Source organism: Amphibalanus amphitrite, unplaced genomic scaffold (genome assembly GCF_019059575.1).
Source record: "Amphibalanus amphitrite isolate SeventyFive unplaced genomic scaffold, NRLGWU_Aamphi_draft 001017F_arrow, whole genome shotgun sequence".
Taxonomy (NCBI): domain Eukaryota; kingdom Metazoa; phylum Arthropoda; class Thecostraca; order Balanomorpha; family Balanidae; genus Amphibalanus; species Amphibalanus amphitrite.
Window position 1 is genome coordinate 182704 of NW_024882511.1, and position 27715 is coordinate 210418.

At 54.2% G+C, this 27715-nt stretch overlaps 3 protein-coding genes across 3 annotated transcripts in view; 1 reads left to right on the top strand and 2 right to left on the bottom strand.

Annotated features, from left to right (window-relative positions):
- Positions 1 to 1468: 1468 nt before the first annotated feature.
- LOC122369221 lies at positions 1469 to 2421 on the bottom strand. The gene is made up of 2 exons (XM_043343785.1): positions 1950 to 2421; positions 1469 to 1876 (listed from the first exon to the last, which is right to left on the bottom strand). The coding sequence occupies exons 1-2, from the start codon at positions 2356 to 2358 to the stop codon at positions 1593 to 1595; spliced, it is 693 nt and encodes a 230-aa protein (XP_043199720.1). The 5' UTR covers positions 2359 to 2421; the 3' UTR covers positions 1469 to 1592.
- A 3482-nt stretch (positions 2422 to 5903) lies between these two features.
- LOC122369224 (TIMELESS-interacting protein-like) lies at positions 5904 to 11669 on the bottom strand. The gene is made up of 4 exons (XM_043343788.1): positions 11661 to 11669; positions 9044 to 9319; positions 6478 to 6684; positions 5904 to 6179 (listed from the first exon to the last, which is right to left on the bottom strand). Exons 1-4 carry the CDS (start codon positions 11667 to 11669, stop codon positions 5904 to 5906), a joined length of 768 nt encoding a protein of 255 aa, XP_043199723.1.
- Positions 11670 to 13738: 2069 nt separating this feature from the next.
- LOC122369222 (pre-mRNA-processing factor 6-like) overlaps positions 13739 to 27715 on the top strand; it is a 50119-nt gene continuing 36142 nt past the window's right edge. Inside the window, exons 1-9 of the mRNA XM_043343786.1 lie at positions 13739 to 13984; positions 16307 to 16366; positions 16704 to 16791; positions 18656 to 18791; positions 19275 to 19728; positions 20034 to 20169; positions 21492 to 22258; positions 22747 to 22840; positions 23904 to 24067. Coding sequence (XP_043199721.1) covers positions 13878 to 13984; positions 16307 to 16366; positions 16704 to 16791; positions 18656 to 18791; positions 19275 to 19728; positions 20034 to 20169; positions 21492 to 22258; positions 22747 to 22840; positions 23904 to 24067 — 2006 coding nt within the window. The 5' untranslated portion in view covers positions 13739 to 13877. The remainder of the gene's footprint in view (positions 13985 to 16306; positions 16367 to 16703; positions 16792 to 18655; positions 18792 to 19274; positions 19729 to 20033; positions 20170 to 21491; positions 22259 to 22746; positions 22841 to 23903; positions 24068 to 27715) is intronic.

The window sequence follows — 27715 nt, forward strand, 5'->3', positions numbered from 1 at the left end:
GATGTTTTCCAAGTAGGTGGGTATTACATCAAATCATAGCGTCTAAAAATAGAAAGTGAGCTCATTTACATGCCACTTTTTACGGCCAGAGTGAGGCTCGTCTCTAGCTGTGCGTCATGGTTATTTAGGATATTGCACACCTATGAGTGGCGGTCATGTTTTAAACATAGTCTGTATTCTGACCACATTAGCTAAAACGGCCGTTCATGGTTGGCTGGACCACGCGATTTGTTCCGTCCACGGTGGAGGGACTGGCGACCGCGGCGGGAGCGAGCGCGCCGCGGGGGGTGGAGCCGAGTCGTCGGCGTCGACCCGGTCAGCCACGAGCCACGTGACCGGCGCGGCGCCCCAGGTCAGCGCGCATGCGCCGCACTGCAGAGCACGGCGGGCTGGCTGGTAATGGGTCATGACGAACGGCCGGGCCGGGCGGCGCCGCTAGCTCGATAAATACAGCGCAGTAACACACTACGACTCGACGCAAACGAACTTACTTTAATTGTAACGATAACATGAATACAAACTCAACAAGGGACGACTGCCGTCCGGGGGCCGAGAGTCCGGCGGGGCCTGCCGGGGGGTCGGCCGACTGCCACTCCGCCGCCACAGAGAACGGTCGCCCGGCACAGCCCGGCACTCGTCTCCAGGAAGAGGCGCGCGCCGATCAAAGGCGGGCACAGTCGAGCTCCTGATACGACTTCATGGGTCAAGTGCGAGATGAATGGCATACCGCTCCGTCAAATATTTAGTTTTCTGGACAATTGGGAGCGCAGGCCATTAGCAGATACAATCAGTGAAAACAATGGACAAGTGTATATGAGCACTTTGCGTCACCGCTATCATAAAACGCAGAAAACATCAGCGCTGTTGAAATTTAATGAAATCATGGCGCATTTATCATAAAATTGGTCTGCCGACTCGGATGCTGCCGTGATCGCGCGACAAACTTGAGCTTGAAGTTTTTAACGACGGTCGACGATGAACTAACTTATCCTGAATGAGTGCTGCTAACTTTAAGGAGCTCAAAGACTGGCGAGAGGAAGAGAAAGAGAGAGAGAGAGAGAGAGAGAGAGAGAGAGAGAGAGAGAGAGAGAGAGAGAGAGAGAGAGAGAGAGAGAGAGAGAGAGAGAGAGAGAGAGAGAGAGCGAGAGCGAGAGAGAGACACCGATTAAAAAAGTAACTTCCTTTATGTAAAAATCCATTTTATATCATTATCCGAGGCATCAAAGGAATGTTTTGAGTGCCTCGGTGTTATTGTCCGAGTCAGAAAAGTAAACGCCAGTAAGGCGTAAGTTCAATTGCCAATGTTCGTGCGGAGTTGTCATGCGGGATGAAGGCATCGACATAGAGATCTTATAATATTATATATAAGATATAAGATATCCGTTTTGAAAGGCTGGGACTAAGCGGGGACTTAGAAACATAACACTCAGACGCACTGCCAGTGCCTATATCACAACCAAACAGAATGTGCGCAGAGATTGTATATTGGGCGACTGCCGCCCAACTGAATATCTATACCTACATACTGGACGGCACGTCGCCGACGACACGGTGGAACCAGAGACTAGACAGTGACCCGGTCAGCACGGGCGTCACAGCCGGCCGTCACTGGCGGACGGTGCGCGGCCCGTACAGAAGGCCGTGTAGGATGGACGCGTGGTTGTTGTCCCAGTTGGTCCACAGCGGCTCGTCCAGCGCCAGGTGCGACAGGGTGGTCTCCAGCGTCTCCAGCTGACGCAGGTGCCTCCACACGTCGGCGTTGTCGGCCAGCGCCACGGCCAGCGTGTGGCAGGCCCAGCGCGCTGCCCACGCCTGCTGGCGGTAGTTGTGCACGCACTCGACCAGCGCCTGCACGCCGCCCTTGGCGAGCAGCCGCGCCTGCGCCGGCGCGCAGCTCCAGCACACCTCGCCCAGCGCCTTGATGGCCAGCACGCGGCGCGGCTCGCCGCTCTCGGCGTCACGCAGCACGGACAGCAGCGCCTCCAGCGACTCGTCCAGCACGGAGGTCATCTGCGCGCCGGCCATGTAGAACAGGTGGCCCAGGCCGGTGATAGCCTCGTCTCGCGCGCGGCCGACGGCGCGGCCGCCCGGCCGGCCGGTGGCCACCGCGCCCACCATCGTCTCGACGTTGAGCCAGCCGGGCACGGGCGTGTCGGCGCCGCGGCCGGCCGGCGCCGCGCCCCTGATCTGCTCGAGCAGCTGCAGCACCTCGCGCTTGTTGTAGTTGAGCACGCGCGAGGCGTCATTGTCGGTGTCGAGCTGCGCCAGGTCCGACAGAATGCTCTGATACTGAGCCCTCTTGGCCTTGAGCTGATCGGCGTCACAGGCAAGCGAGCAACGGGCGGTCTTTTTTGGCATGGTTGGTATTAACGGGTAAAAAGGCGAATAAAAGACGTTATATTGTCGCTACAAATCGTTATCAAACTTGTAGTGTGAAAACGCAAGCAGTGGTACGAACACGTGCATTTAAAATTTAACTCCTCCGTATATGGGACATGCCCAAAACAATGCCTATTTTGAAATACCACCCACTTTTTCGTTTGCTTGTTTTATCTTTCACAAATCTAATATCAACCAAAGCTTGTGCAGAGGTTTTGTAGCTAAAGAAAGCGTACCTAACCCTCTCCCGTATGCCTTTTTACAGCGTCTCTAACGTATAAGAGGTGGTCGTAAATACATATTAGGATTCCTGAAAACGTTTTCTAAAATTCCGTTCAATAATAAAACATTCTACGCGCCTCAAGAGAAACACGGTGCGGGAAAAATTATATTCTACTGATATAACATTAATGCAGAGAAATGATTGCTGGACTCGACCACCCTGGGCTGCCGGCACCTTCACAGCAGGCTGAGCGGACCGGGCGGCACCCGCAGTCCGCACCTTCACAGCGGGCGCCGGGCTGAGAGGAGCCGTGGGCTGCCGGCACCTTCACAGCGGGCTTAGAGTAGCCGGGCGGCACCGGCACCTTCACAGCGGGCTGAGAGGACCGGGCGGCACCGGCACCGAGCCGAACCGCCCATCAGCCGTCAATCCCACTTTATTACAGCTGCTTCAGGCTTCCCGACGCCGACGTGACGTTTACGGCCCGTAAATAAGGTGGGACCCCGGGTGGGACCGTCCGTGGCGGCGGGACCGTGGGTGGGACCGTCCGCAGCAGCGGAACCTGAATGGGACTCTGGGTGGGACAGGCCGCTGCGGCGGGACCTGAATGGGACTCTGGGTGGGACAGGCGCAGTCAGCCGGGCCCGGCACTGACTCTGGGAGGGGGTATGGTCTTGGTCACCCAGCACACTGACTGGAGGGAGGGGGGGGGGGGTGCAGCACCGATTGAGACCGTGGCAGCCTCAGTGGACGACATCGGACGTGACTGCGGCGCCGACCAAAGCCACGCCACGCCGCACACACTGTCATGGAATGTCAGGCAGGAATTCATTTCAGCGATGAGAGGTTCGCTCGATAAAAAAGGACTTGTAATTGTTTTCGTCGAATTAAGCAGCGGAAAACACGGAGGCCTGAGACACGAATTAAGCTGTACGAAAGTTACTGACCCAGCTATAAAACGGATGTTTCCGGAATGGACCGATGCCACACCATCCCGTAGCTACAGCCTACAACTGAGCCATCGGCCGCGGATCTCCAGCATTACCTATACCTACCCATGGGTGGAGCTTTTCCGAAGAGGTTGGTGGGGAAAAAAGTCGTCAAACCTACAATGTCCCATTGTCAAATTGAATAACATGAAAACGGAATCATTTCCCAACACTACAGATTTAACATTTGGCATTACACAAACATTACAAGGCTCCTCAATGCGAAAAAGATCGAATTACAAAGCAACAAAGTCCTACAAATCAGCCTAAGCTGGTAGGGCAAAACGCTTAGGCATTGGTGGGGCAAAATGGCAAGTTGGTGGGGCACCCGCCCCTCCAACTGTATAGGAAGCTCCGCCTCTGCCTATACCTCGCAACCGATTTCCAAACGCACTGTGAGAGCTGGGCGGACAGGAGGGCGGTCTCGACACTCCCAGCACCCCTGGCGGAGGATCAGTGAACGTAAGCTTCCGCTGCTAACCACTGAACGTCGCTACGACTCCGGTCCCTGAACAGGTGGTCGCTGCCAAGTGCCGGCCTTTAGTTTCACCACCGTAATCAACGGCTCTTTTGCCAGGGCTAGTCCCGCCCCGCCCATATCGCCATAAGTAAAAAAAAAAAAAAACTTCCCCAAAATGATAATAAAAAACGATTGATAAAATGACCTAGTATTTTCTATACATTTCAGCGTACAATTGCGCGATGAGGATTCTCTGGCGCACGTCAAGGTGGATCCATTGCACACAGCAGCGCCAGTCATCAGCTGCCGCGCACCCGTGACTCACAAATCCAGGGCAGGCAGCGACACTGGAGACACTGAAACTACGCTCGGCAGTTACTGTGCGTACAGAGCGGCAAACGTCGCCCCTTTACACCACCCGGGGCTCAGTTCGCACCAACGGCGCCGGGCGGAACCACGGAGATCGACTCGGCGGCGGAGGACGGATCACGGAACAGCGGTCCGCAGCCGACTGACGGGCGGCACACAGTCGTATTGCGGCACACCACTGCCGGACTCAGCAGCAGCCGTCTAAGGGGCGCCGTTTGTGGTACCTCCGTGGCGGAGCCGCTTCAGCGAGCCAGCCAGGCAGCCGGGTGATCAGGCCACGCCACCGTGCGTCAGCACTGCATATCGTTAGAGTAGGTGTCGCATCACCAGCAAATCAGTCTGACCATTCGATACGGACGAAAAACAGGGACACGTTCCACTGGGTTAGGCGAGCGCGTCAGATTACCGGTACCGTTTCACCCTGCCACCGCTGCGTCAGGTCGGGAGGCAGGGCTCGGCTCTCTGAGTGTCCGCCTGTACACTGAACCCGACGTCCAGTCTGTACTCTGAACCCGCCGTCCGCCTGTACACTGAACCCGCCGTCCAGTCTGTACACTGAACCCGGCGTCCAGTCTGTACTCTGAACCCGCCGTCCAGTCTGTACACTGAACCCGGCGTCTGCCCGCACACTGAACCCGGCGTCCAGTCTGTACACTGAACCCGCCGTCCAGTCCGTACACTGAACCCGCCGTCTGTCTGCCGCCGTCTGAATCTCACACCAGAAGCAGCGGCGCCCACCCAGTCGAGATGCTAGACTTGAACCGCATGTCGATCCTCATTCACCATTCACCGCTCATCGGACATCAGCACCGCGTCTTCGTCGTCTGTATCGTCGGCGATGACGATGACGTCTGCCCGCGGACCGTCAGCGATGGCATCTGCCTCTGAATCGTCAGCGATGACGATGGCGTCCGTCTCTGGCTCGACAGCGATGACGCCTGTCCGCGGACCGTCAGCGATGACGTCTGAATCTGAGTCGTCAGCTATGACGATGGCGTCCATCCGGCGCGGTCTGGCGCCGCCGTGACGGTCTCCGTCTCGGTCTCCCAGGTACGGCCGTCATCTCAGTGTCCGCGGGGGTCCTCTCAGTGTCCAGAGCGGTCATCTCAGTGTCCACGGCGGCCATCTCAGTGTCCGCGGCGGTCATCTCAGCGTCCGCTCCACCATCCGCCGGTACGGCCATCGACTCGGACATCTGATGCAGGTGTCCCAGGCGGTCGGCGCGCGTCCGTTCCTCCTCCGTCCGGGCCTCCTCACTGACCGCTGTGTCTGCGCCGGCCGGCGCCGTCTCCGACATCTGGTGGAGCGCCCCCAGCCGCGGCACCAGGCCGGTCTCGGAGTCTGCCGGGTCTGAGCCGTCCCCACCGCCGGCCGGCGCCGTCTCAGACATCTGGTGTAGCGCCCCCGAGCCGCGGGTACCAGGCCGGCCTCGGAGTCACCCGAGTCGGAGCCGTCTGCCCCGGACGGAGAGGAGGACCGGCCGTCACTGAGGGTCCCCACCGGCCGGCGGAGAGCGGCCGCCGACCGGCTGCGACCGCTGCGGGGAGGCCGACTGGGGGGAGGTCGGCGCCGAGTGCCGGCCGGGCCGGGGCGGGGTCTGCCACTCAGACTGCGGCTCAGACTGCGGCTCAGACTGCTGCTCAGACTGCTCAGACTGCTCAGACTGCTGCTGGCGGCTGAACTGGGCGCGCATACGGCGCAGCTGAGCCGCCTCCCGGTTCTTCCGCATCCTCTCCTTCTGCTCCTCAGTCAGCGAGCTCTGCCAACGACAGCACGATGGCCGGTCAGCAGACAATGCGGGCAGGACACACACAGTGACTACCTATTCAGCGGTCAGCTCAGTGACAAACCGAAAAACAATATAAGGCACAAAGGAAAACAGTGACAAGCATGATAACCCATTAGAAAACTAGCGAGCTAAAACAAAGACCAGCCATTTCATTCTCTAAACGGCATACTCGCAAGCATAGCCAGTGGAACTCTATCCCCGGGCACGCGGATGTGCGCAGAAAGCCCGGGCACGCAGAGTGCGCCGCGCCGCCGCGCCGGCTGCGTACCGCGGCGATGTGCTGCTGTGACTGCGGCGAGGGCGGCCGCTCGGCCGGCGCCGGGGAGCGCGGCGGCGCCGGGGAGCCGGGCGGCGAGCCGCCGATCAGCTCGTCGAACACGTCTCGCTCAGGCTCGCCGCGCTCGGTCGCGTCCCGCTCGCCGTCCACCTCCGTCGGCAGCACGTTCAGACCCATCCGCAGCTTCCTCACGTTCACCTGGAGATTCAGCGAGTCAGCGCGAGATTCAGCACATCCAAGCGACAGCACCATGAGAAGGAGTGGAGCTAATTTACGAACATCAGCGGAGAACCCTACGTCCAGCCAGCTGAAAACTGGCGAGAAAGATCGACGTCAGAACCCGAAGCTCGTATCACCTTACTGCGGTAGGTACATCAAACTTTCGGTAATTACGGAGCGAGCGAAGCGAGCGGAGTCTTACGTAGAATAACGGAAATTTCTGAGTATGAGCGGCCGGCCGGCCGGCCGGCCGTGGTCACGATTCTGCGACGCTTATATCTCAGCAACCACTTGACCGATTTACATGCGGTAATTTTTGTAGGGTAGCTTCATTCCTTCTACCAAGTATTGGACTATTCCCGATGCATGTGGGTGACCCCTTGTGCACGTGCCACGTGCATAACGAAGAGGTGTCCGTTTTGTAATTGTTGCAATATCTCGGTAACTACTTGGCCGATTGCGCTGAAAGTTGGCATGTAGGTAGGCACCCACTAGGCAATGTATATCCATGCGTCAGAGTTGGGGTGCTGCTGCACGTGCGCACGTGCAGGGGTCGATTCCGGATCTCGAGAACGGCTGGACCGATGGCGCTCAAATTTGGCACATGGTTAGGGACCGGTTAGTAGGGTGCCGTGCAAAAGTCAGTTGGGACCCATTTTGCACGTGCGCACGTGCAAGGTGCCGCTTCCAGATCTCGAGAACGGCTGGACCGATTGTGCTCAAATTTGGCACATCGCTAGAGACCGGTTTAGTAGGGTGCCGTGCACAAGTCAGCTGGAGGTACCCCCTCGAAATTTCGCACGTGCAAGGCTCACCCTCTCGCTCGCTCCGTTAGTCGCCCCAAAAGGCGTTACAGGGTGGGGCAGAAAGATTTACCTCTTGATTTTCTTAAATTTTCGGCCCCGAACAAAGATATCAAATTGATTTCTGGCACATATTTGCAGTAACATGTACACATCTCAGCGACGGCATAATGACTCAATATGGTCACCTTTGTCCTTCACCACTGCTTCGAAACGTCCCTCTGCGGAGGGCACGAGCGCCGCACTGTGTCCCCGCCAAGATTCGACGGTGCCGTCCCGAGGGCCAGCTTCAGGGCGGCGATTCTGCTGTGTGGCACTGCACACACCCTCCTCTCTCAGATGGCCCAGATTGCGAAGTCCATCAGGTTCAGGTCTGGACTTGATGATGGCCGAATGTCTTTGTCCCAGAACCCAGGCAGTGGGTCTTCCACCACGGTTGAGCGATGTTGGCCGTTTGCGGCGGCGCACCGTCCTGGACGAAGACATATCCGTCTCAGAACGACTGAGTGACCCAAGACAAAGCATGTTCCTCCAGCAGATGGACTTGAACCTCTGAATTCACTTTCACAGCCTCCTTGATGAAGACCAAGGCTCCTTTTGAGCCGTCGGATGCGACGGTAGCCCAAACCATGACACCAGCAGGCTTCAAGCAACAAAAAATGGTGCGAATAGCAGGATCGATGCTGGATGGACCATCTGCCAAAATGTAGACGCTTTGGGAGTGTCTCTGGGGCTCAGGCATGAACATGTTGTCATTGGACCAGCAGAATGCCTTGTTACCGGCGCTCCTGATCTCCTCCAATGTCTTTTGGATCCTGTGTAGCCGGTTTTCTCTGGATGCCGCCGAAATTAGGTGTCGACGTTGCATCCTGTATGACATAAAGCCTAAGCCGTCGTTTATGATTCTCTTGGCGGTTCTGGGCTAAACAGAGAGTTCCCTTGGCAGTTTGCGCATGCTTCGCCTAGGAATTGAAACACCTTCTTGTGCACGATATAAACTAGCTTTTTGAAGCGGAAATCCCTTGTTCTGCCTGGCATGTACTTCGACGACACTAACACTGTCTTTTTAAGTCATTTAATTATACTGCAAACAGTTTTTACGGCAACACCGAGCTGTTTGGCAACGCTTCGGGAGCTGTGGCCAACCTACTTCAGCGCCGCAATTTGGGCTCACTTAGTCATCTTCGCCATAGCTCACCAACAACTATTACAAAAGGTAAAAACGATCTTAAAGTTGATACATGAGTCAGTTGGGAAGCTGCATGTAAAATTTTATCAAAATCCGTTCATAACTTTTTAAGTAATGGACTGAAAACAAACAGGTAAATCTTTCTGCCCCACCCTGTATACTGGTAATTAACACTGGTAAACTGGACATGGGCAGGGTCGACAATGTGCCCCTGGCATCATTGACGAGCCCTGTTCAGCGTGATATCGAGGCCATAGCCACATACTCGACGATTTCGTAATTCATGTTTTATCCAATGCCGGCCGCACGGTGACTCACAGCTGCCAGAGCGCACGGCGTCACCCACCTTGACCTGCCTGCCCTTGCCCAGCTTCTCTATCTGCTCTATGGTCTGGTCGAACGGCCTCCTGGGGAAGAGCCGATGCGCCCAGTGCTGCATGCGGCCCATGAGCAGAGCGAGGTCGCGCCGCTCGTGGCCGCGGCCGGCGAACGCCAGGTCCGAGAAGGTCTGCTCCATGATGCCGATGCCGCGCGGGCCGCACAGACGGTCGGCGTTCAGCTTCGGCTGAGGCCGAGAGACGCGCTTCTTCTTCGGCTTGGGGTCCGCCGCATTGGCTTCTATCTGAAGAGAGATTGTTCAATCAGTTAGTTACAGAGTTAGCGGTAGGTTCCTGCGATTCTACAAAAGGTGACTTTCGTTACCTACTCTGCATTAAATTATAGGGTAGTGTGGGGTAATTTGAACATATTTTTACGTCTTCTCCGTTGTACCAAATTCCAGCTCAACCATGGATGAAGAAAAACTGCTTCAGTAGCGCAAGTGTCACTTGCTTTCACCATGCAAGCCTCGTTTTTGGACGAGCCGAGCATACGTTGAATAGCATAGCCTCACTTCTCCACCAAGCCACGGTGTGTTCAAATTGCCCCACCGTGGGGTAATTTGAACATACTTCCTTTACCTGTCATAAAAACGATAGCCTCGCCAGCACTGATGTTGTCTGACCCATAAACAAAATAGGCAGAACAATTCTAAACATACCTGATACCTTCACTTGAAAAATCAACACAACGACAAAAAAACAGTTGCAGAGTATCAATATCTGCACGATGCACGCCGGTCAGTTGACAGAATTCGCTTCTCTTCAATTAACCGAGAACGTCTATCATTTTGTTCGACAAAAACTCTCCCAATCTTACTGCATCTGCTATAGTGGTGCCAATCGAAACCTGGATATTTAGAGTTCTGATTTTGTCCAATGTCCAATTCGGAATTGGTTGGACAAAGGTAGCAGACTGGACAACATTGGACGATGGCTTGCTACACTTCAGCGCTTTTGATAAAGTAATCGTGCATAGTTGGCGAATGGAAAGCTTGTTAGGCTCTCAATATAATGAACACTTTTCGGCTGGTAAAATTACATTATAAGCAATTTAAATGACAGTTTTGAGTGTTGATTAATGCGTGATTTTTGACATATTTGGACAAATGGCTGACTTTAACATTTTTTAACGGAAATCAACGAAAATGCCGGACATTAGACGGATATTAGACGTAAAGTTTATAAAACTGGCATCACTAATCTGCTACTGCTTTGGCTCAAAAATATTGGCAAAAAAAAAACTGGGAGCGTTGTTTTTTCGGAGCTATCCCTGTCTTCACTGAAATTCTCACACTATGTTCAAATTACCCCACGCTAAAAGTTATTTTGCCATATTTAAAAACAGGTATCAAAAGCAAATTTTGGATTGAAGGAACTGATTAGGTCATTGTACAACAAAAGCCGTGGCGTATTAGGCGCTAGCAATGCAAGATTTTGCGCTGCAATGAAGATGCAATGACGTGTTTTTAGGCATTTTTACTTGCGAAAATGATTTTTTACAGTGTGCGTCAACATATTCATTCCCTGAAACTTTAAACCCCGTTCATATGACAGTCCTTTTAGTTAGATAATTTCCCTCATTGGTCTTATTGTCATGCCACTTATGGATTTTCCGTAATTTTGTGTTTTTCACTATGTTCAAATTGCCCCACATGTTCAAATTACCCCACCCTACCCTATAGTCCAGTACCCTGTCAGGACAGATCAAACACACTATAATGGTGTATTTGACACTTCTTTAGACCGAGACGGACAAGGAGATGACCCGCTGAGACGGCGGGCCGCCAACTGAATCCGCCGATAGAGCGGACCGCCAACTAACACCACGGAGTCGACTCCGGTGAGTTCACTATAAAGGTTAGTTAGACACTTGTAGTTGGCTATCCGGTCTCCAGTAAGCCGCCAACTGAGGCCTTGACGGGCATCCGCCGTGCTGGGCCCAGGGGTCGGTAAGTTGGGATAAGGGGGCAGGAAGGCTGGGACGATACTGAGAGACCACCCGCTGAGATGACAGTACTGTCCGGGGACGGGCGTGCTGGACGGCCAACTGACGGCCAGCGCTGTTGTCGAGTCATAACTTCGAATAAACCGGCATAAAAGGAATTTGCTGCTTCATTGGTACAGTGTACAACAATAGCTGGAAGTGCATAGTTATTGCTTTAGACCAGTCACCTCGAATTATCCAAAGCAACAGTGAAAAACAGGGGCAGAGAAATAACTTGACTGTAACAGAGAAACACACTACTGGTAAAGCAAAGGCTAGTTGGCCATTACACTTTTGATTTAAACCAGTCCATTCCTTTGGTTCTGAATACTTTTAAGTGATTTGGAATGGAAGAACAGTTTGCTAGTCTACCAGCATAAGTATCATTGGTCATCACAGGTCAGTTCTCCCATTCTGAACCATACCTACCTTACTACCTATGCTAATAGGTTAGCAAACTGTCACAAATGTTGAAAACTGATGATAGCTGTAGCGATATCCATTACATCAGACTAGAAGAGGCAAGTAAAAAACAGGTACATATTATTCATGTAAATACCTAATTGACTTGAACAAACAATGCTCGCTCTACAGCCTACAGCTTCCATGACTTGGAAATGGATTAACCCGGCAGTTGCTGGGGTATTTCGCCACCCCACCGTTTGCTGGGAGGGGGGGGGGGGGCGTTAAACGCCCCCAGCCGATAACTCGAGAACCAATAGGCGCAGCGAAACGCACGAGGCGGCAAACGAAAGAGCGCGACGAGACGCTTCAGATGAGTACTTAAAAGTTGAATTTTGAGGTCACAGGCGGGTCAAGGTCAGGTCAAACACCTGAAATCGGGCTTCAGTAGCATGGACTTCAGGACTTCGCAATGGGCGCCTCTCGCCATAAACTCTGTCAAAACGGTGCACAATCCATCTTATAAGGCCTACAAGAGTGTCAGCCCCATATAGGGGTCAGTCAAGCATAGGTCAGGGTCAAGGTCAGGTCAACCGGGTAGGCACATATCCCCGAAAATCAAAACTGATATTCGCAGCCTGTGACACATGTTTATAGGTAATTTGGGGCGTAGAACACGATGGTGACATTCATTTTATCATATGTGTACGTGTTTGGCTCAAAAAGCTCAATTTAAGAAATTCATGTATCATGGTCACGAAAAATTGCCAAGATTCAGTTCAAGATTTTGGAAAATGCGGAACGATAATCAATAATTGAAGATAGCCATTTGATTGACCATGGTATTGGCAGTCTAATGGCGTTTACGGCATGTCTGTATGTCTATTCTGTGATTTTATATGATTTTTTTTAACATATGCCGTTTTTGGTCAAAAACTCAGAAATCATGACGTCACTAAAACCTCGATATCTCAAAAATTTTCCGACCGATTTTTTTTTTTGAAACTTTGTCACAATAAACTTCAATCAATTCTCTACAGGTACCCAAAATTTGGCGCGCCTGCGGCGCACCGTTTTTATGCTATGGCCCGGCGAAAAAAGTGGGGGCATTTAACGCCCCCCCCCCAGCAACTCGCGGGTTAAAGACATACCAGTTTGCTTTTGAGCATCATCTTGATTTTCACCCTCAGCATTATTGGCTTCATCATTGCCATCATCATCAGAAAACAGTGGTTCTGCATGTTCCTCTGTAGGCCCATCCCTCACTGGTTCAGTGTCAAACAGGTCATCAATGTCAACATCCATTGTTATACCTGGTGAAAGAGAAAAACACGAGTCAGGTACTACAACATCTTAAGAAATTGAACTGCAAACATTTGAGCTGCTTGATTAGAACATGTTTACATGAAACCAGCTTTGTAATGAATTATAAATGACATTCAGGTTTCCTGAGTGGAAATAAGCAATAACTAAACTCAACAAACGAGGAGGGGTGATTCAAATACAGGATTACAATGGATGAAACATGCAGCAGTGAGCGTCCCTGAATGATAAAAATAAGAGAAAACAACACAAGTTTAAACCATAAAGCTTACAGAATCCTAAAGGTAATTTACCACCTGTCAGAATTTGAAATAATATTATTAAAAAGTGCCACAATATGTGTTGCTGTCTCAAAATATGTGCCCTCTATTAGCCTTCCCCGAACGTCCACCCATTAGAGCAATGAACATTTCCCAATCCTAAGCTATACGTGAACCATCCTGATCCAGGCACATCAACAAGCTCAAGCTCATGCCAGTGAGCCATGCCTCATGCTTGCACTCACTTAGATGAAAATATAAATTGGTGTTTCTTACCGGTTTGCCAAAATACTCGCGTTTTTTTTCAATTATAATCACTGACAAATTTCCAAAGTGTATAGTAGTAGGTTGAGGTGTCTATGTCAGTGCCAAGGCATTAACTTTGAAACGGCGCCAAAAATCATAACACTGTTCGATATAAGTATATTATCAGCGCACTGCCGGCTTCCTCAGCTTTTCATTGGTGTAATGCGAGTGGGCCGTATCTATGCAGTGCCATTCACCAATGAAAGGCTGTGAATCGCCAGGAATCAACTTCCATATATGGCAAAAGCAGCATCAAACATACAGTGAACAGTTTCGTTGTCACAGCTGCGTCATTTATGCAATCCGTTCTGATAGAGGCGAGTATGGAGACGAAACTTGGCATAAACTTAGAATCACAATGAAATAACTTACCTTTTTTCGAAAAGTATATTTCAGGAACTAATGAGCAGTATATTTTGTCCTTAAATTGTATGAAGAAAGGAAAAGAAGCATATTTATAACAAATTATTCACGTCACTATAAATAAAGTCAAGGTCGTTACATTTCTGGCCGGCATCACACAAAATGAACGCGCCGAACGTTCCGCATCCTTCAGCCCTTGTGGCTAAGACAAAAAAGACATTTATTGGTCTACCAGCGCCCCTTGGATATGTAGCAGGTGTAGGAAGAGGGTAAGCATAATCTGGAGGGATATATTTATTATACAGCGTTGCTGGGGCATCTGAATTGTGTAGACGAAGTGCGCCATTTTTGACAACGTTCTTAATTCACGCGATTATAGCATAAATATTTTGGTTTTCGCCTTCTTGGAAGCAGATTCATGCTCTCAAATCATTGGAATAATATTCACTGCCCATTAATTGTCACTACAGCTACTTCTGGCTTCATTTTGAAGTTAACCTGTATATATTGCCTGCGGATCCATGATAGTTTAATCGAAGATTGGGGGCATGGGTAGGCACTCCTCAACTATGTTCATCAATTTTCCTGAACCTCCTCTAAATTTACAAAATCATGCAATGATTTGCAAATGAAAGAAACGCTGTTGGTGAGGTAAATTTGATACAATGTTTGATGTTAAATCAATCGGATGAGATCTTTTAGTGAAATTTGCCTATTTTTGTAGTTTTACCCCTTGATTTTAGATCGCTCAAATCTCTCTTTTGCACCTTATGCTCAAAATTGAATAAAATCCACACCATATTGTCACAAACCATGCATCAATCTAGAAAATTGTTCATACTGATACTATCATTTAATGCTGAAAAAAATCAGGTACCTACACTACAAGCAGAAATAACAAAGCCTAATTTAACCTGACCTAACCTTACCTAATGTAACACAACCTTGCCTGACTCAACATGTGGTTGGGTGTAACTTATAAATGTTTTGTGTAAAAAGTATCAGGTATCTATGTGTGATCTTATTTTTCTACCTTAAAAAGATGTGTTCTTTTTTTCATAATTTTGTTTTGTGGATTTCTTCAGTTTTGAAAGATTGCAAAAGAGGGAAATTACCTCAAGATCAAATATGAGGCTAACAAAAGAGCTCTGAGAGAGCTGTCAAATGCATTTATCTGCCAGTTGCCACTTTACCAGTTTGTCAGAAATTGTAGGTAGGGGAGAGAGGTCATATTGCGCCACCTTAAGGATATCGGCCTATTGCGGCTAAAGTTGACCAGCTGTCATGCTTGATGATATCTCAAATTGTACCTCAGTTATTTTGGCATCAAATTACAACTCCTTATTTGTTTCAAACCCATAAAGATTAACAAGAGAAAAGTTTTCCGACACACCTGCAAAGGGCGCATTTACGGACTTCCCCATCAAAAAGCGCCCATGCCTCTCATGTAAAAGCGCCCTATTAAAAACAACGGTTTGCCACCTAACTAAGTAGCCTATTTGAACGTGTCAGCCCATTAACCATTTATGCTGTGAAGGCTAAGGTAATGGTAAGGTGAGCGCTCTAATAATCAAAGTGTTCAATGAAATGTGTCCCAACCACCAGATGCTGTTTCTCTGGGTTGAAGAATAGGGCGCAAATAGGGTGGGCGCAATTACGAATGGAACACATTTTTCATGAGCTTCAAATATGGCGAGGACAGCGAAGCCACGGTGGTGTTAAACTTTCAAAACTATCATTAAACGAGCAATTAACAATGATTATTAGTTGAATCACTATCTCTAAGATAAACCATGACACTAGCAAAGGTCGAAATAGACTGTTTCGCGTAAGAAAATATAGGAAATCACAAAAAATGGTCTGCGAGAAAGCTGAGACACCTCACCTGCCACCGTGGACCGGAATAAGAGTGAGTTATTGGTGGTGAAGTAAATGCACACATTCGAGCATTCATTCGAATCGAATTTTGGACAGGAGGAAGGTGTGGCGCATTTAAGAACATGGCGCAATATGACCTCTCTCCCCTAAGTAAATATTGAGTTTTTCTGGGAAGCTCTGTCTTTTATGACATCTATTGAACTCAGCATTGACCTGAATGAAAATGTCTATATATCTTTTTAAAGAACTTACGAAGAGCTAATAATTGCTTTTGATTTCTTTCTAGCTTTCTTAGTTTCCAAGGTAATCAGGTGTACCTCCTCCCCCCCCCCCCCCCCACCACCGTGGCAAGTTTGGCTGAGACTCCTACCATGACACAGGTTAATTTGAAGCTGATTGTTTGGTGGATTATGGGTTGCCAGGGCAGGAGTCCAAGCTAATCAGAGCATGTTGTTTTGGCTCTGTTCCCTACCATCCGATCAGTCAAGTTTGGGCTATGGAAGAATTTAGATGAGAATGCTTACATGCCAATCAAAACCAGGCACAGTCAGTCCCACTCCTTAAAATGTCTGTGACCACTCCCACTGACTGCAGTCCATCCCTGTCAGGGCTGGAACTCTGGGCCCTATCTACCAACTGAGTCGCCGGTTGGACGGAACAGAGCTCCTTGCAGCAGTTCATTGACAATACCTATGTTGTTTTTTTTTTTTCAGAGCGACAGGATTCACCACTCGGTCTGATATTGGTCCAGCTAGGCAGGCAACTGATGTCTCGTAAGTATATCTCTTTATTAAGTATCCACTGTTTGATATGAAACTTTTCAGTGAAGAATCATTCTTTGGCTACCCCTTACTTTTTCATGCAAAGGGCGAGCCTATTGCATACCTGATTCAATTTCAGGAAGGCACTGTTTTGAAATACTATTATAATGTTGGCTTCCAAAAAAATATTGTGGTGTTTGTTGACTTTTATCACAATTCTAATTTCTTTCAGCATGAGGCCGCTGGCCGCTTGGTTTTGCAAAATGTCACACTCCGGTTGTTTGACGCCCTTCGGTTTAGTTGAGCTGCTCAGCTTTGACGTCTGGTTTAACGCGGCCGCTGGTTTCAGGGACGAGCGGCACGCGGCTCCCGCCAAGCGCCGGAAGAAAGACGACGAGGAAGACGAGACAGATCTCAACGAGTCCAACTATGACGAGGTGCGTCGAACGCCAGTGACAAACGCCGGCGTCAGCCGGTAATCCACAAACGATGACTGATTGGCACATATAGTGGATTATATGTATAGTCCACATATAACCCACAAACCCCACCCCCGATGATTGGTACAGCCATCGCGCTGCTTCACGGCTGCGTACAGCTGTCTCACTGTCTCAGTAACCTGAACACCCGAACTCAGCCCACTGTGGCCACGGCAACTGATGACCGCGGCTCGGTGTGTTCGATGAGGATGACTGCTTCCAGTATGGCCCGGGCGACTGATTCCAGCACGGCCCGGGCGACTGACCCCGCTCTGTGCTGACCCCAGCACTGCCCGGACGGGGCTGACCCCAGGGTGTCCCGCACGGTGCTGACCCCAGTGTGTCCCGGACGGGGCTGACCCCAGCACTGCCCGGACGGGGCTGACTCCAGTACTGCCCGGACGGCCGCAGGGTTTCGGAGTCGTGGTAGCGCTGTTCCGACTCCGACTCCGACTCCGACTCCGGGCTCCTGACCGACTCCGACTCCGACTCCGACTCCGACTCCGGGTCTGATACGAAGGGCAATGGCGGCCGCCAAAATTTTGCGTGATATGACGCCACGTGCAAGGTCTACGTGCACGGGGAGAACGCTCCTACAGGGTGTAGCGAAATTATCCGGACATCTTTCTTCGGGGATTAATTAGTGCCATTTCCTTGTCGCTATCTTGACAACTCTCCCCACCACTTGCCAAAGGGCGCCTTTCGCGATCGAGGCCGGGCTGAGTCTGCCACCAAGTCCCAGCTTATTACGCCTCAGGCAGATGTGCTACTGGCTTCTGCTGATGTCCAGCTGCTGACAGACCAGCTTCTGGCTCATGCCACCATGCCACCAACACGTAACCTTACTACGAAACGAGAGACTTCAGACTGTACTCCCTTCTCTCCACTCTGCCTTAAACGAAAACTATCAAATGAACCCGTCGGCGACTCGACTCTTACTCAGAGCAAGAGTCATTTCGCAAGGTCCGATCACTGCTGAGTTGTGAGCAGATACCAGAGGTATGCAATCATCCAATTTTCCAGCTCTGACATCAAAAAAGAAACTGTGCGAGCAGATATAGCGAAAAATAGATGTCCGGATAATTTCGTTACACCCTGTACTCTCCGGTTTCCTTCATGCAGTCACCATTTCTCCCACGTGGACGCAGCTGAATCCACAAGAGGTCAGCGGCCAGCGTGGAAACCCTCCGAGAAGCGCAAGAGGCGGCCGTATCACGAACACGAAGCGTCGCTATCATGTCGGACTCGGTCATTCCTATGTGTTTATACTTTTTGGAGCGATAAACGAAGAAAGTAAAATACAGTTGTCATTTAACTAGTCTTTGACTCGTCCAATACTTCAGATAGTGGAAGTTATAACGCGCATACAAAATACTTGGCTACTAAATTATGATATAACTTGAAACCTGTAAGATCGAATGTTTGACGTTCAGAACAAAAACAAGATCTGTGCAATTTTTATCGCCGGAAGCGAATTCTACCACGGGCAACTGGTAAAAAAAAAACTGAAAAGTGATATCACGGATTCTAGTTATTTTCCGGAGTCGGAGTCGAGGCAGCTGGACCGACTCCGACTCCGACTCCGACTCCTGGCTGCTTGACACGACTCCGGGCGACTCCGACTCCGACTCCGACTCCGACTCCGAAACCCTGCGGACGGGGCTGCCCCCAATTCTGCCCGGACGGGGCTGACCCCAGTACTGCCCGGACGGGGCTGACCCCAGTACTGCCCGGACGGGGCTGACCCCAGGGTGTCCCGCACGGGACTGGCCCCAGTACTGCGGGACGGGGCTGACCCCACCCCGCCCCGCTGTGTCCCCAGTTTACCGGCTACGGCGGCTCGCTGTTCAACAAGGACCCGTACGACAAAGACGACGAGGAGGCCGATGCCATCTACGACGCCGTCGACGAGCGCATGGACGAGAAACGCAAGGAGTACAGGGAGAAGAAACTCAAGGGTGAGCGCCGAGGGCGCCGGGTGAGGGCCAATGGGAAACGGGGTCGGCAAGCGATCACCAGTGCGTCAACTGCCTCCAATACCAGCGCCGGTAGATGAATGCCGATAGTGTGCTGCTGGCATCATGATTTTTTTTTTTGTTTGTAAATGCTTGCATCATTACTTTTTGGGTACCTACCGAATACCGATGTAAAATCTATTTTAACATCCGCAATATATGTCAATATATATGCAATATTATGTCTCGGATGTGTTGCCTTCACGGTTAAAGGGAGCCTGCGCTGCTGCTGTTATTTGCCCCGGGACTGAGCTGATCGTTGCCGTGCCTTCCGTGTCTGACCCCCCCCCCCCCCCTCCCATCCCCCCACAGAGGAGCTGGAGCGGTACCGTGTCTCTGACCCCCCATCCTCCCCCCACACACACACACACACAGAGGAGCTGGAGCGGTACCGTGTCTCTGACTCCCCCCCCCCCGCCCCCTCAGAGGAGCTGGAGCGGTACCGCGCCGAGCGGCCCAAGATCCAGCAGCAGTTCTCCGACCTGAAGCGCGACCTGGTGCAGGTCTCAAAGGACGACTGGGACAACCTGCCCGAGGTGGGCGACGCGCGCAACCGCAAACAGCGCAACCCGCGCGCCGAGAAGTTCACCCCGCTGCCCGACTCTGTGCTGGGCCGCAGCCTGGGCGGCGAGACGGTGCACAGCATCGACGCCAGCAGCGGGCTGGCCAGCATGCTGCCGGGCACGGCCAGCACGGCGCCCGGCATGGTCACGCCCTCGGGCGACCTGGACCTGCGCAAGATCGGCCAGGCGCGCAACACGCTGATGAACGTGAAGCTGAACCAGGTGTCTGACTCGGTGTCGGGCCAGACGGTGGTCGACCCCAAGGGCTACCTCACAGACCTGCAGAGCATGATACCCAACTTCTCTTCAGACATCAAGTACGTGCATACCGGGCCACCGGGTGGCGTGTGCTGCAGCAGCTCAGCAGAAGTGCTTCTGATCTACGTATTTTGGCTCAAGTTTTTCGGTGTGCTTCGTGCACATATAGAAATATGTGGCACATTACTATGGGCGAGTTTGATTAGTTTTGCGACACGTATAGGTTTGAATTTTGTCCGTGTTTTCTGGAGAGCAGTGTGCAGTAATGCGGTAGCGCCTACTCTAGTGACTGGGCCCGGTGAGCCGTCCTAGACGAGGCGGGGGCTGTGCGACCCCTGACCCCTGTCTCTTAACACTCCTTCAGCGACATCAAGAAGGCGCGCCTGCTGATGAAGTCTGTCCGCGAGACGAACCCGCAGCACCCGCCAGCCTGGATCGCCTCGGCGCGCCTGGAGGAGGTCACCGGAAAACTGCAGAACGCCAGGAACCTCATCATGAAGGTGGGCCGGGCTGCTGACCGGGAGGGACAGCGGGTCAGGCGGGCCGCTGACCGGGCGGGCCGCGGCGCCGCTGGGCGGGAGGGACTGTGCCGGTGGGCCGCTGGTCCACCTGATCGGAGGACCGCCGGGCTGCTGATCGGGAGGGGACGGTAACCTCTCTCAGTCGCTGGTACGGTAAGGCCCCTTTTATTTCTCGATCGTTAGTCGGTAGGTGAGCTGTCGCTGATGGTGAGTCGGTGTATGTCGGGGACCGGCTGAACTGTGCAGAGCGCCGCAGCGGGCGTTCAGCTCTGGCCACTGGCCGTCTGATGTGACCAGGGTCGGACATGTCAGATCGGCGCTGTCGATGAATGCTGGGCCCTGTTCATGAACCCCGGCGGTCGCTGCGGCCGCTGCGGTCGCTGCGGTCAGCCGGGTTGTTACGTCACGAAAAGGGGTGGGGCTCATGTAGTATGACGAATGTATGACGTCACCTTGCTGCGGCCGCTGCGATCTCTGCGGCCGCAATCCAGCGACCGCCGAGCCGCAAGAAAACTAATTGCATTGAACTTGGCGCACTGAAGTCAAATAGGCGCAAGCCGTGTTGTCATGGAGACGATTTTGTAAACAAATTGTCTAGCAGTGTGCGTCAGTTGTAAACAATTGTCGGAAACTATTTCGGCAGCAGACGCTGTTCATGGAACGCTGCTGCGGCCGAGTAAGTGATGACGTTTCAAAAATGGGCGGGGCTTAGAACCTGCGGCCGACCGCAGCGACCGCAGACTTCATGAACAGGGCCCTAAAGACGACAGGTTATCGGCGGGTCCCCTCTGGGAGACTTTTGCCGAGGGATTGTATATTAGTAGCCTGATCTCAAGAAGCTTCTTGGAGGGCTGACTCCCCTCCCTTTCCCTCTCCCGTCCGACAGGGCCGCGAGGCGTTTCCGAACGGCTGACCCCCCCCCCCCCCTCCCCCCGTCGACAGCGCTGCGAGGCGTGTCCGAACGGCTGACTCCCCCCCCCCCCGTCCGACAGGGCTAACCCTCCCCCCCCCCGTCTCCGACAGGGCTGCTAGGCGTGTCCGAACGGCTGACCCCCCCCCCCCCCCGTCCGTCCGCAGGGCTGCGAGGCGTGTCCGAACGGCTGACCCCCCCCCCCCCCCGTCTCCGACAGGGCTGCGAGGCGTATCCGAACGGCTGACTCCCCCCCCCCCGTCCGACAGGGCTGACCCCCCCCCCCCCTCTCTCCGACAGGGCTGCGAGGCGTGTCCGAACGACTGACCCCCCTCCCCCTCCCCGTCTCTGACAGAGCTGACCCCCCCCCCCCCTCTCCCCCGTCCGACAGGGCTGCGAGGCGTGTCCGAACGCGGAGGACGTGTGGCTGGAGGCGGCGCGCCTGCAGCCGCCGGAGACGGCCAAGGGCGTGGTGGCACAGGCGGTCAGGCAGCTGCCCAACTCGGTGCGGCTCTGGCTCAAGGCGGCCGACCTCGAGCTCGAGCTCAAGGGCAAGCGGCGCGTGTTCCGCAAGGCGCTCGAGCTGCAGCCCAACTCTGTCCGCCTCTGGAAGGCAGCCGTCGAGCTGGAGGAGCGAGAGGACGCGCGCATCCTGCTCTCGCGCGCCGTCGAGTGCTGCCCCACCGCTGTCGAACTGTGGCTGGCCCTCGCCCGGCTGGAGACGTACGAGAACGCGCGCAAAGTGCTCAACAAGGCGCGCGAAAACGTGCCGACCGACCGTCAGATCTGGCTGTGCGCCGCCAAACTGGAGGAGGCCAACGACAACGCGGCCATGGTGAGCCGCATTGTGGAGCGGGCGCTCTCCTCGCTGTCGGCCAACGGCGTCGAGATCAACCGCGAGTTCTGGCTGAAGGACGCGGTTCAGTGCGAGCGCTCCGGCTCGGTGCTGACCTGCCAGGCCGTCATCACGGCCGTCATCGGCTACGGGGTCGACGAGGAGGACCGCAAGAGCCAGTGGATGGAGGACGCCGAGCTGTGCGCCGCCCAGGGCGCCGTCGAGTGCGCGCGCGCCATCTACGCCCACGCGCTGGCCGCCTACCCGAGCAAAAAGTCCATCTGGCTGGCGGCGGCCTACTTCGAGAAGTCGCACGGCACCCGGTGAGTGGGAGGCTGGGGCGGCCGGGCGGCTCACGGCAAATCGGGAGCGGGTGGGCAGCGGCAGGGTACTTCTGCTAAACGCTGATATATTGCCTGCCGTTGCTTACCGTTCGTATGAATTGCCACAACTTGGAGCTAACCTGCCAATATCAACACCGTCCAGCTCTCCGCGTGATGACCGGTGCCACCGGCCGGTCATCCGGGTCCCAGGCGGCCCGTGTGGCGACTGGGGAGGCCGTCCGTCTCCCCACCTCCTGACTCTGTTCTCCTCTCCCTGTGTGGGAGGGCTGTTTGATGACCCCGGTCCCGTCCCTGACTGTTGTCCGTCCCCGGTCCCTCCCCTATACGGCGGCGGACTGTGTCCCGTACTCTGACCGCTCTCTGCGCTCCCCCGACAGGGAGAGCCTGGAGTCGCTGCTGTCTCCCACTGACCCCGCTCTGATGTGCTGTGTCTGTCTCGTACTCTGACCTCTGTGCTCCCCCGACAGGGAGAGCCTGGAGTCGCTGCTGCAGCAGGCCGTCTCACACTGTCCCCGCGCTGAGGTGCTCTGGCTGATGGGAGCCAAGTCCAAATGGCTGGCGGTGAGTGAGACACCGGGCCTATGGGGTTTTTATATTCGACAGCTCCGAGCAAGAACATCCTTAGTGTCAAATTTTTTTCGAAGTTGAGATTTTTATACCATTCGACTCAGCTCGACGAGCTGAGTCGAATGGTATGAACATCTCAATTTCGAAAAATTTGACACTTAGGATGTTCTTGCTCGGAACTGTCGTGGTTTTGAAGTCGAATTCTAGCATTCAGTTTATGTAACTATAATAAAAACGTACAGCTCGTTGCCTTGCAGGACTGTTCTCATTTGTTTGTGGTTTAGCTAATGGTACTGGTTGGTTATATGCACTGATTACAAACTGGCGCTTTTCCATGGCTGCTGTTGCAGTATTCAGGAGACGTTTGCTTCCCCGAAGCTCGTGTACGGCTAGTTTTATCTTGCTCAGACCGGACTGAGCCGTGTTCACACTTACCCGAGACTTGTTCAAAGCGCGCACGTCATGATTTGCACTGCACTGCAATCTCAACCCCCCGATTACCTTATCGAGACTAACGGTTACCGGCCGGCGCCCTCAATCTGACTTCTGATCTGTGACGTTTGCCTCTTAGCCTCTGAGCTGCGCCCCTCTGACCTGTGATCTGTGCCCTGTGCCCCATGTTGACCTCTGGCCTGTGCCCCCTAGTCTGACCTCTGACCTGTGCCGCCTCTGAGCTCTGACCTGTGCCCTGTGCCCCCTCAGACCTGTGCCCCTAGTCTGACCTCTGATCAATGTTGGAATCGTCGTTTTGGATCCTGGTCCTGGAGACTAAAATATGTCTGGAGAACAGGCCAGCTTTTAGAACAACCAATTGCGAAACCATAGTTTTCGCCTTAAATGTGATAGATAATAAGATCTTTGACTCTTAATTCCATTACTGGATATTTTGGGTGCGTTAAAATCAGTTATTCATTACAGAGGCTGGAAAATCTAGGTACAGGATTTCAGGTGCAGGGGCATAAACTTGTGAAGGAGAACAAAACCTTTTGGACCCAACTGCAACAAGCAAAGGGTCTTATTTCCAATATCGCCTCTGACCTGACCCTGGTGCCGGCAGAATGACGTTCCGGCGGCGCGCTCGATCCTGTCGATGGCGTTCCAGGCCAACCCCAACTCTGAGGAGATCTGGCTAGCCGCCGTCAAACTCGAGTCAGAGAACAACGAGTACGAACGCGCCCGAAAGCTGCTCTCCAAGGCGCGCTCCAGCGCACCCACGCCCAGGTCAGTCCCGGCTGTGGGTGTTTTGGGGGGAGGGGCGGCCCCCACGCCCACTGGTCAGTCCCGGCTGTGGGTAGGGGAGGGGAGGGGCTACCACGTCCGGGTCAGTCTAACCGTCTGTCTGATAATGGCTGAGTAACTCGTGACATTGCTTAACCAGGGGGATATAATGCTATCGCGAAGTCGATGTCCCAATTGTGAGGGTTGGAGGGGAATGGACACTGACCACTGACTCTAGAGTGCCCAGTCCCACTGACTGGGGGAGGGGTGGCACTGGGGTATGGTGGCGACGCTGAAATCTGGGGCGCCCACTGACTGGGGGAGGGGTGTCACTGGGATACGGTGGTGGCACTGGGAACTGGGGGGGGGGGGGGGGCACTGGCTGCTGACGGGATTGTCCACTGACTGTGGAGATGGCGCTGCCGGGTGAGGAGTGCCAGCGCCGCGACTTTAGGTATGTAATGTAGTGATGTGAAAACATGGCCAGCTGGCACGGAGTGGACAGTCTGAGCGCGGGACGCAGCAGCTGCTGCAGTGTCTGTACACTGTACGCTATACAGTTTACACGGCATGGACAGTTGGAGCGCGGGACGCAGCTGCTGCAGTGTCTATACACTGTACGCTATACAGTTTACACGGCGTGGATAGTTGGAGCGCGGGACGCAGCTGCTGCTCTAGTGTACACGGCGTGTTGGACGGCGGCCATCGTCGCGCATTGCCGAGAAACCCGTACTGACTCCGTGTCATGCCGCATCCGCCAGTACACTGTGGCTGTGTAGATAGCGGCGCGGAGCTGTGGGAGGGACTGTGTGCTGCGCTGGCAGAGCCAGGTCGCCTGCATTGACGTACCGTCGGTGCAGCAGCCCGGGGCGCGGCCGGGAGTACCATCCTGTTTGGGCAGCTCGGACTGCTGGCGGGCGGGTAGGGCCGCTGGCGGGCCGGGCACAGGCAGCAGATGGGCCGTTTGGGGTCGCTGTACGGTGTGTGGCAGTGGTTAGGAGTCCGCGGGGCTTCTCAGCAGTCTGCACTGCGCGGTCCGAGGGTGACTGTGGCTGTGCCTGCCCGCGCCGCCCTGGACTGGTGTGTGTACTCTCTGTGTGACACGACCGGCCGGTGTGCTCACTGGCGGATCACCACGGCAGCTCAGGGCTGACCGAGGCGACTCCGTCACTCTGTACACCTGTACACCTGTGTACAGTGTACACCTGTCCCGCTCGGTCGGCCACCTTAGTGGGTGTCCCACTGACCGGGACGAAGGCCCACACTGCGCACACAACCTGCGGGCGCTGCGCACACAACCTGTGTGGGCGCTGGAGCACGGCGCGCCCATACACGTGAATGGCTGCGCCCCTGCGGGCTGTCGCATCGTTCGCAACTGAACTTTCACTGATGCAAACGAATCATTGCCTTTGGATCTGGAGCCACTTGTCCACGTTTGGCTATTAGCTGTTCGTAAGTCGTGAACTACAATTGAGGGTACAATTTAATGGTTCGGGACTCTTCGTACTCATTTCATTCATATCTCATGTTTTATCACCTCGCATCTGAACGCTACAGCCACTTAAAACTTGAATATGCAAATGGGGAACGAAGTTATGCTGCAATATATGATACAGTCTTACTTATTCCGGCACCGGTACTTTAAAGTTAAAACCAGTGCTGATATTGTCAAATGATTTAGGGTTTATTCCTCATTAAATACGGTTCGGCTGTCGGTTGTTATTGCGTTCTGCAGAGCTCGGCTAGTGGGGGCTCCATTCCGGTCCGGGGCTGGCCTTTGTTTTTGGCCGCTCTCCGGGCCGGGCAGTGGCTGCCGCCGGCCGGACTCGGACCTTGGACCGGTTTGTTTGTGTGTCGGACACCCCCGACTGTCAGCCGGCGTGGTTGTCCCCGACTGTCGCCGGCGTGGTTGTCGTTCGCCTCCGACTGCAGGTTATGTATCTGCGCTGTTTGCCGGTTCCGCGGCGGAGATGGTGGCTTGTTCTCCATCCGGGACCGGTCTGTCAGCGCGGCCGGTTGGACCGTCCTGTTGTGCGGTCAGTGCGGTCGGCCCAAGTTGGCCACTGGACATTTAATTGCCGCCCGCATTTTATTCCACTGCGGCTGCGTCTCTGACCTCTACAGTGGACCCCACTGCCGCTGCGCGTCTGACCTCTGCAGTGGACTCTGCTGCCGCTGCGTCTCTGACCTCTGTAGTGGACTCCACTGTAGCCGCGTCTGTGACCTCTGCAGTGGACTCTTCTGTAGCCGCGTCTGACCTCTGCAGTGGACTCTGCTGCAGCCGCGTCTGTGACCTCTGCAGTGGACCCTGCTGCCGCCGCATCTGTGACCTCTGCGGCCGGCCGGTGGTGGCGCGCGGCGCCGGCGGCGCATTCCTGGCGGAGTAGCGGCGTGTGTGGCGCAAAGGCCGCGGGCCGAGCGGACCGGCCGGTTAGACCGGACCGGTCCGAGCTGGGCTGGCCGCTCAGCAGAGGAGCCGCCGAGCGCCGGTCCGCGCCGCTCAGCAGAGGAGGCGCTGAGCGCCGGCCGCTCCTCCCCCACCACATCGCGGCTCTGCCGAGACAGGCGCCGAGCGCCGGTCCGCGCCGCACACCGCGCCTCTGCCGGGACAGCCGCCGTGGCCCACAACCCGCCCAGTCCGGCATTGGCCTCCACTCTGCTTATAGTGATCACAGTTGCTAATGCGCTGCATTACATTTAGATGCGATCTGAATACCCAGCTCGGCGGGGTTCCTACTTAACGGTAATGCTTGTATCGGATTCTGAATGATTTCTGCGTCCTCCTCGGTAGATACGCCAACTCTGGCAACACTGCTGGTTTCGATCCCACGGGTCTCGGGATTACTCAGTAGCTGCGCAGTGTGATGAACCACACCCTAGCGCCGCACTGGCGCGACCTGCTGCCACAATGAACCACACACTAGCGCCGCTCTGGCGCTACCTGCTGCCACAGTCTCGTCCGGCTCCCTGGAACGGGGTCGTCCGGCTCCGTTATCTTGCATCCGAGCGCGCCGGCCGGCCGCGTCCCGGGCCGTGGGACCGGCGCAGACACAGACTGGTCACAAAGCTGTCTGTGTGACCGGCCGGCCCCGTGCCGCCCGTGGGACCGGCGCAGACACAGACTTGTCACAAAGCTCTGTCTGTGTGACCGTGTGACCGGCTGTGTCCCCGTGTGACCTGCTGTGTCTGTGTTACCGCGTCCCGCCCGTGGGACCGGCACAGACGCAGACTGGTCACAGAGCTGTCTGTGTGCCCGTGCGACCTGCTGTGTCTGTGTGACCGGTTGCGTCTGTGTGACCGACTATGTCTATGTGACTGCGTCCGGCCGTGTGACCTGCTGTGTCTGTGTGTCCGTGTCTGGCTGTGCCTGTGTGAGCGCCTCTTTCCGTCCCTGTGTGACCAGCTGTGTCCGTGTGACCAGCTGTGTCCCCGTGTGACCTGCTGTGTCCATGTGTCGCTGTGTCTGTGTCAGTGTGACCGCCTGTGTCCGTGTGACCGGCTGTGTCTGTGTGTCCGTGTGACCGGCTGTGTCCCCGTGTGACCGCATGTGTCTGTGTCCGTGTGACCGGCTGTGTCCCCGTGTGACCGGCTGTGTCTGTGTGTCCGTGTGGCCGGCTGTGTCTGTGTCCCCGTGTGACCTGCTGTGTCCAT

What these genes read in the sequence shown, in the direction of transcription:
- LOC122369221 (XM_043343785.1), bottom strand. Translation starts at nt 2,358, where the DNA reads ATGCCAAAAAAGACCGCCCGTTGCTCGCTTGCCTGTGACGCCGATCAG. An exon ending in CGTGCTGCGTGACGCCGAGA is followed by an intron (nt 1,877 to 1,949) that starts GCGGCGAGCCGC and finishes GCCGGCGCAGGC; the next exon opens with GCGGCTGCTCGCCAAGGGCG.
- LOC122369224 (XM_043343788.1), bottom strand. An exon ending in GCAAGGGCAGGCAGGTCAAG is followed by an intron (nt 6,685 to 9,043) that starts GTGGGTGACGCC and finishes CTGAATCTCCAG; the next exon opens with GTGAACGTGAGGAAGCTGCG. An exon ending in CACAGCAGCACATCGCCGCG is followed by an intron (nt 6,180 to 6,477) that starts GTACGCAGCCGG and finishes TGTCGTTGGCAG; the next exon opens with AGCTCGCTGACTGAGGAGCA.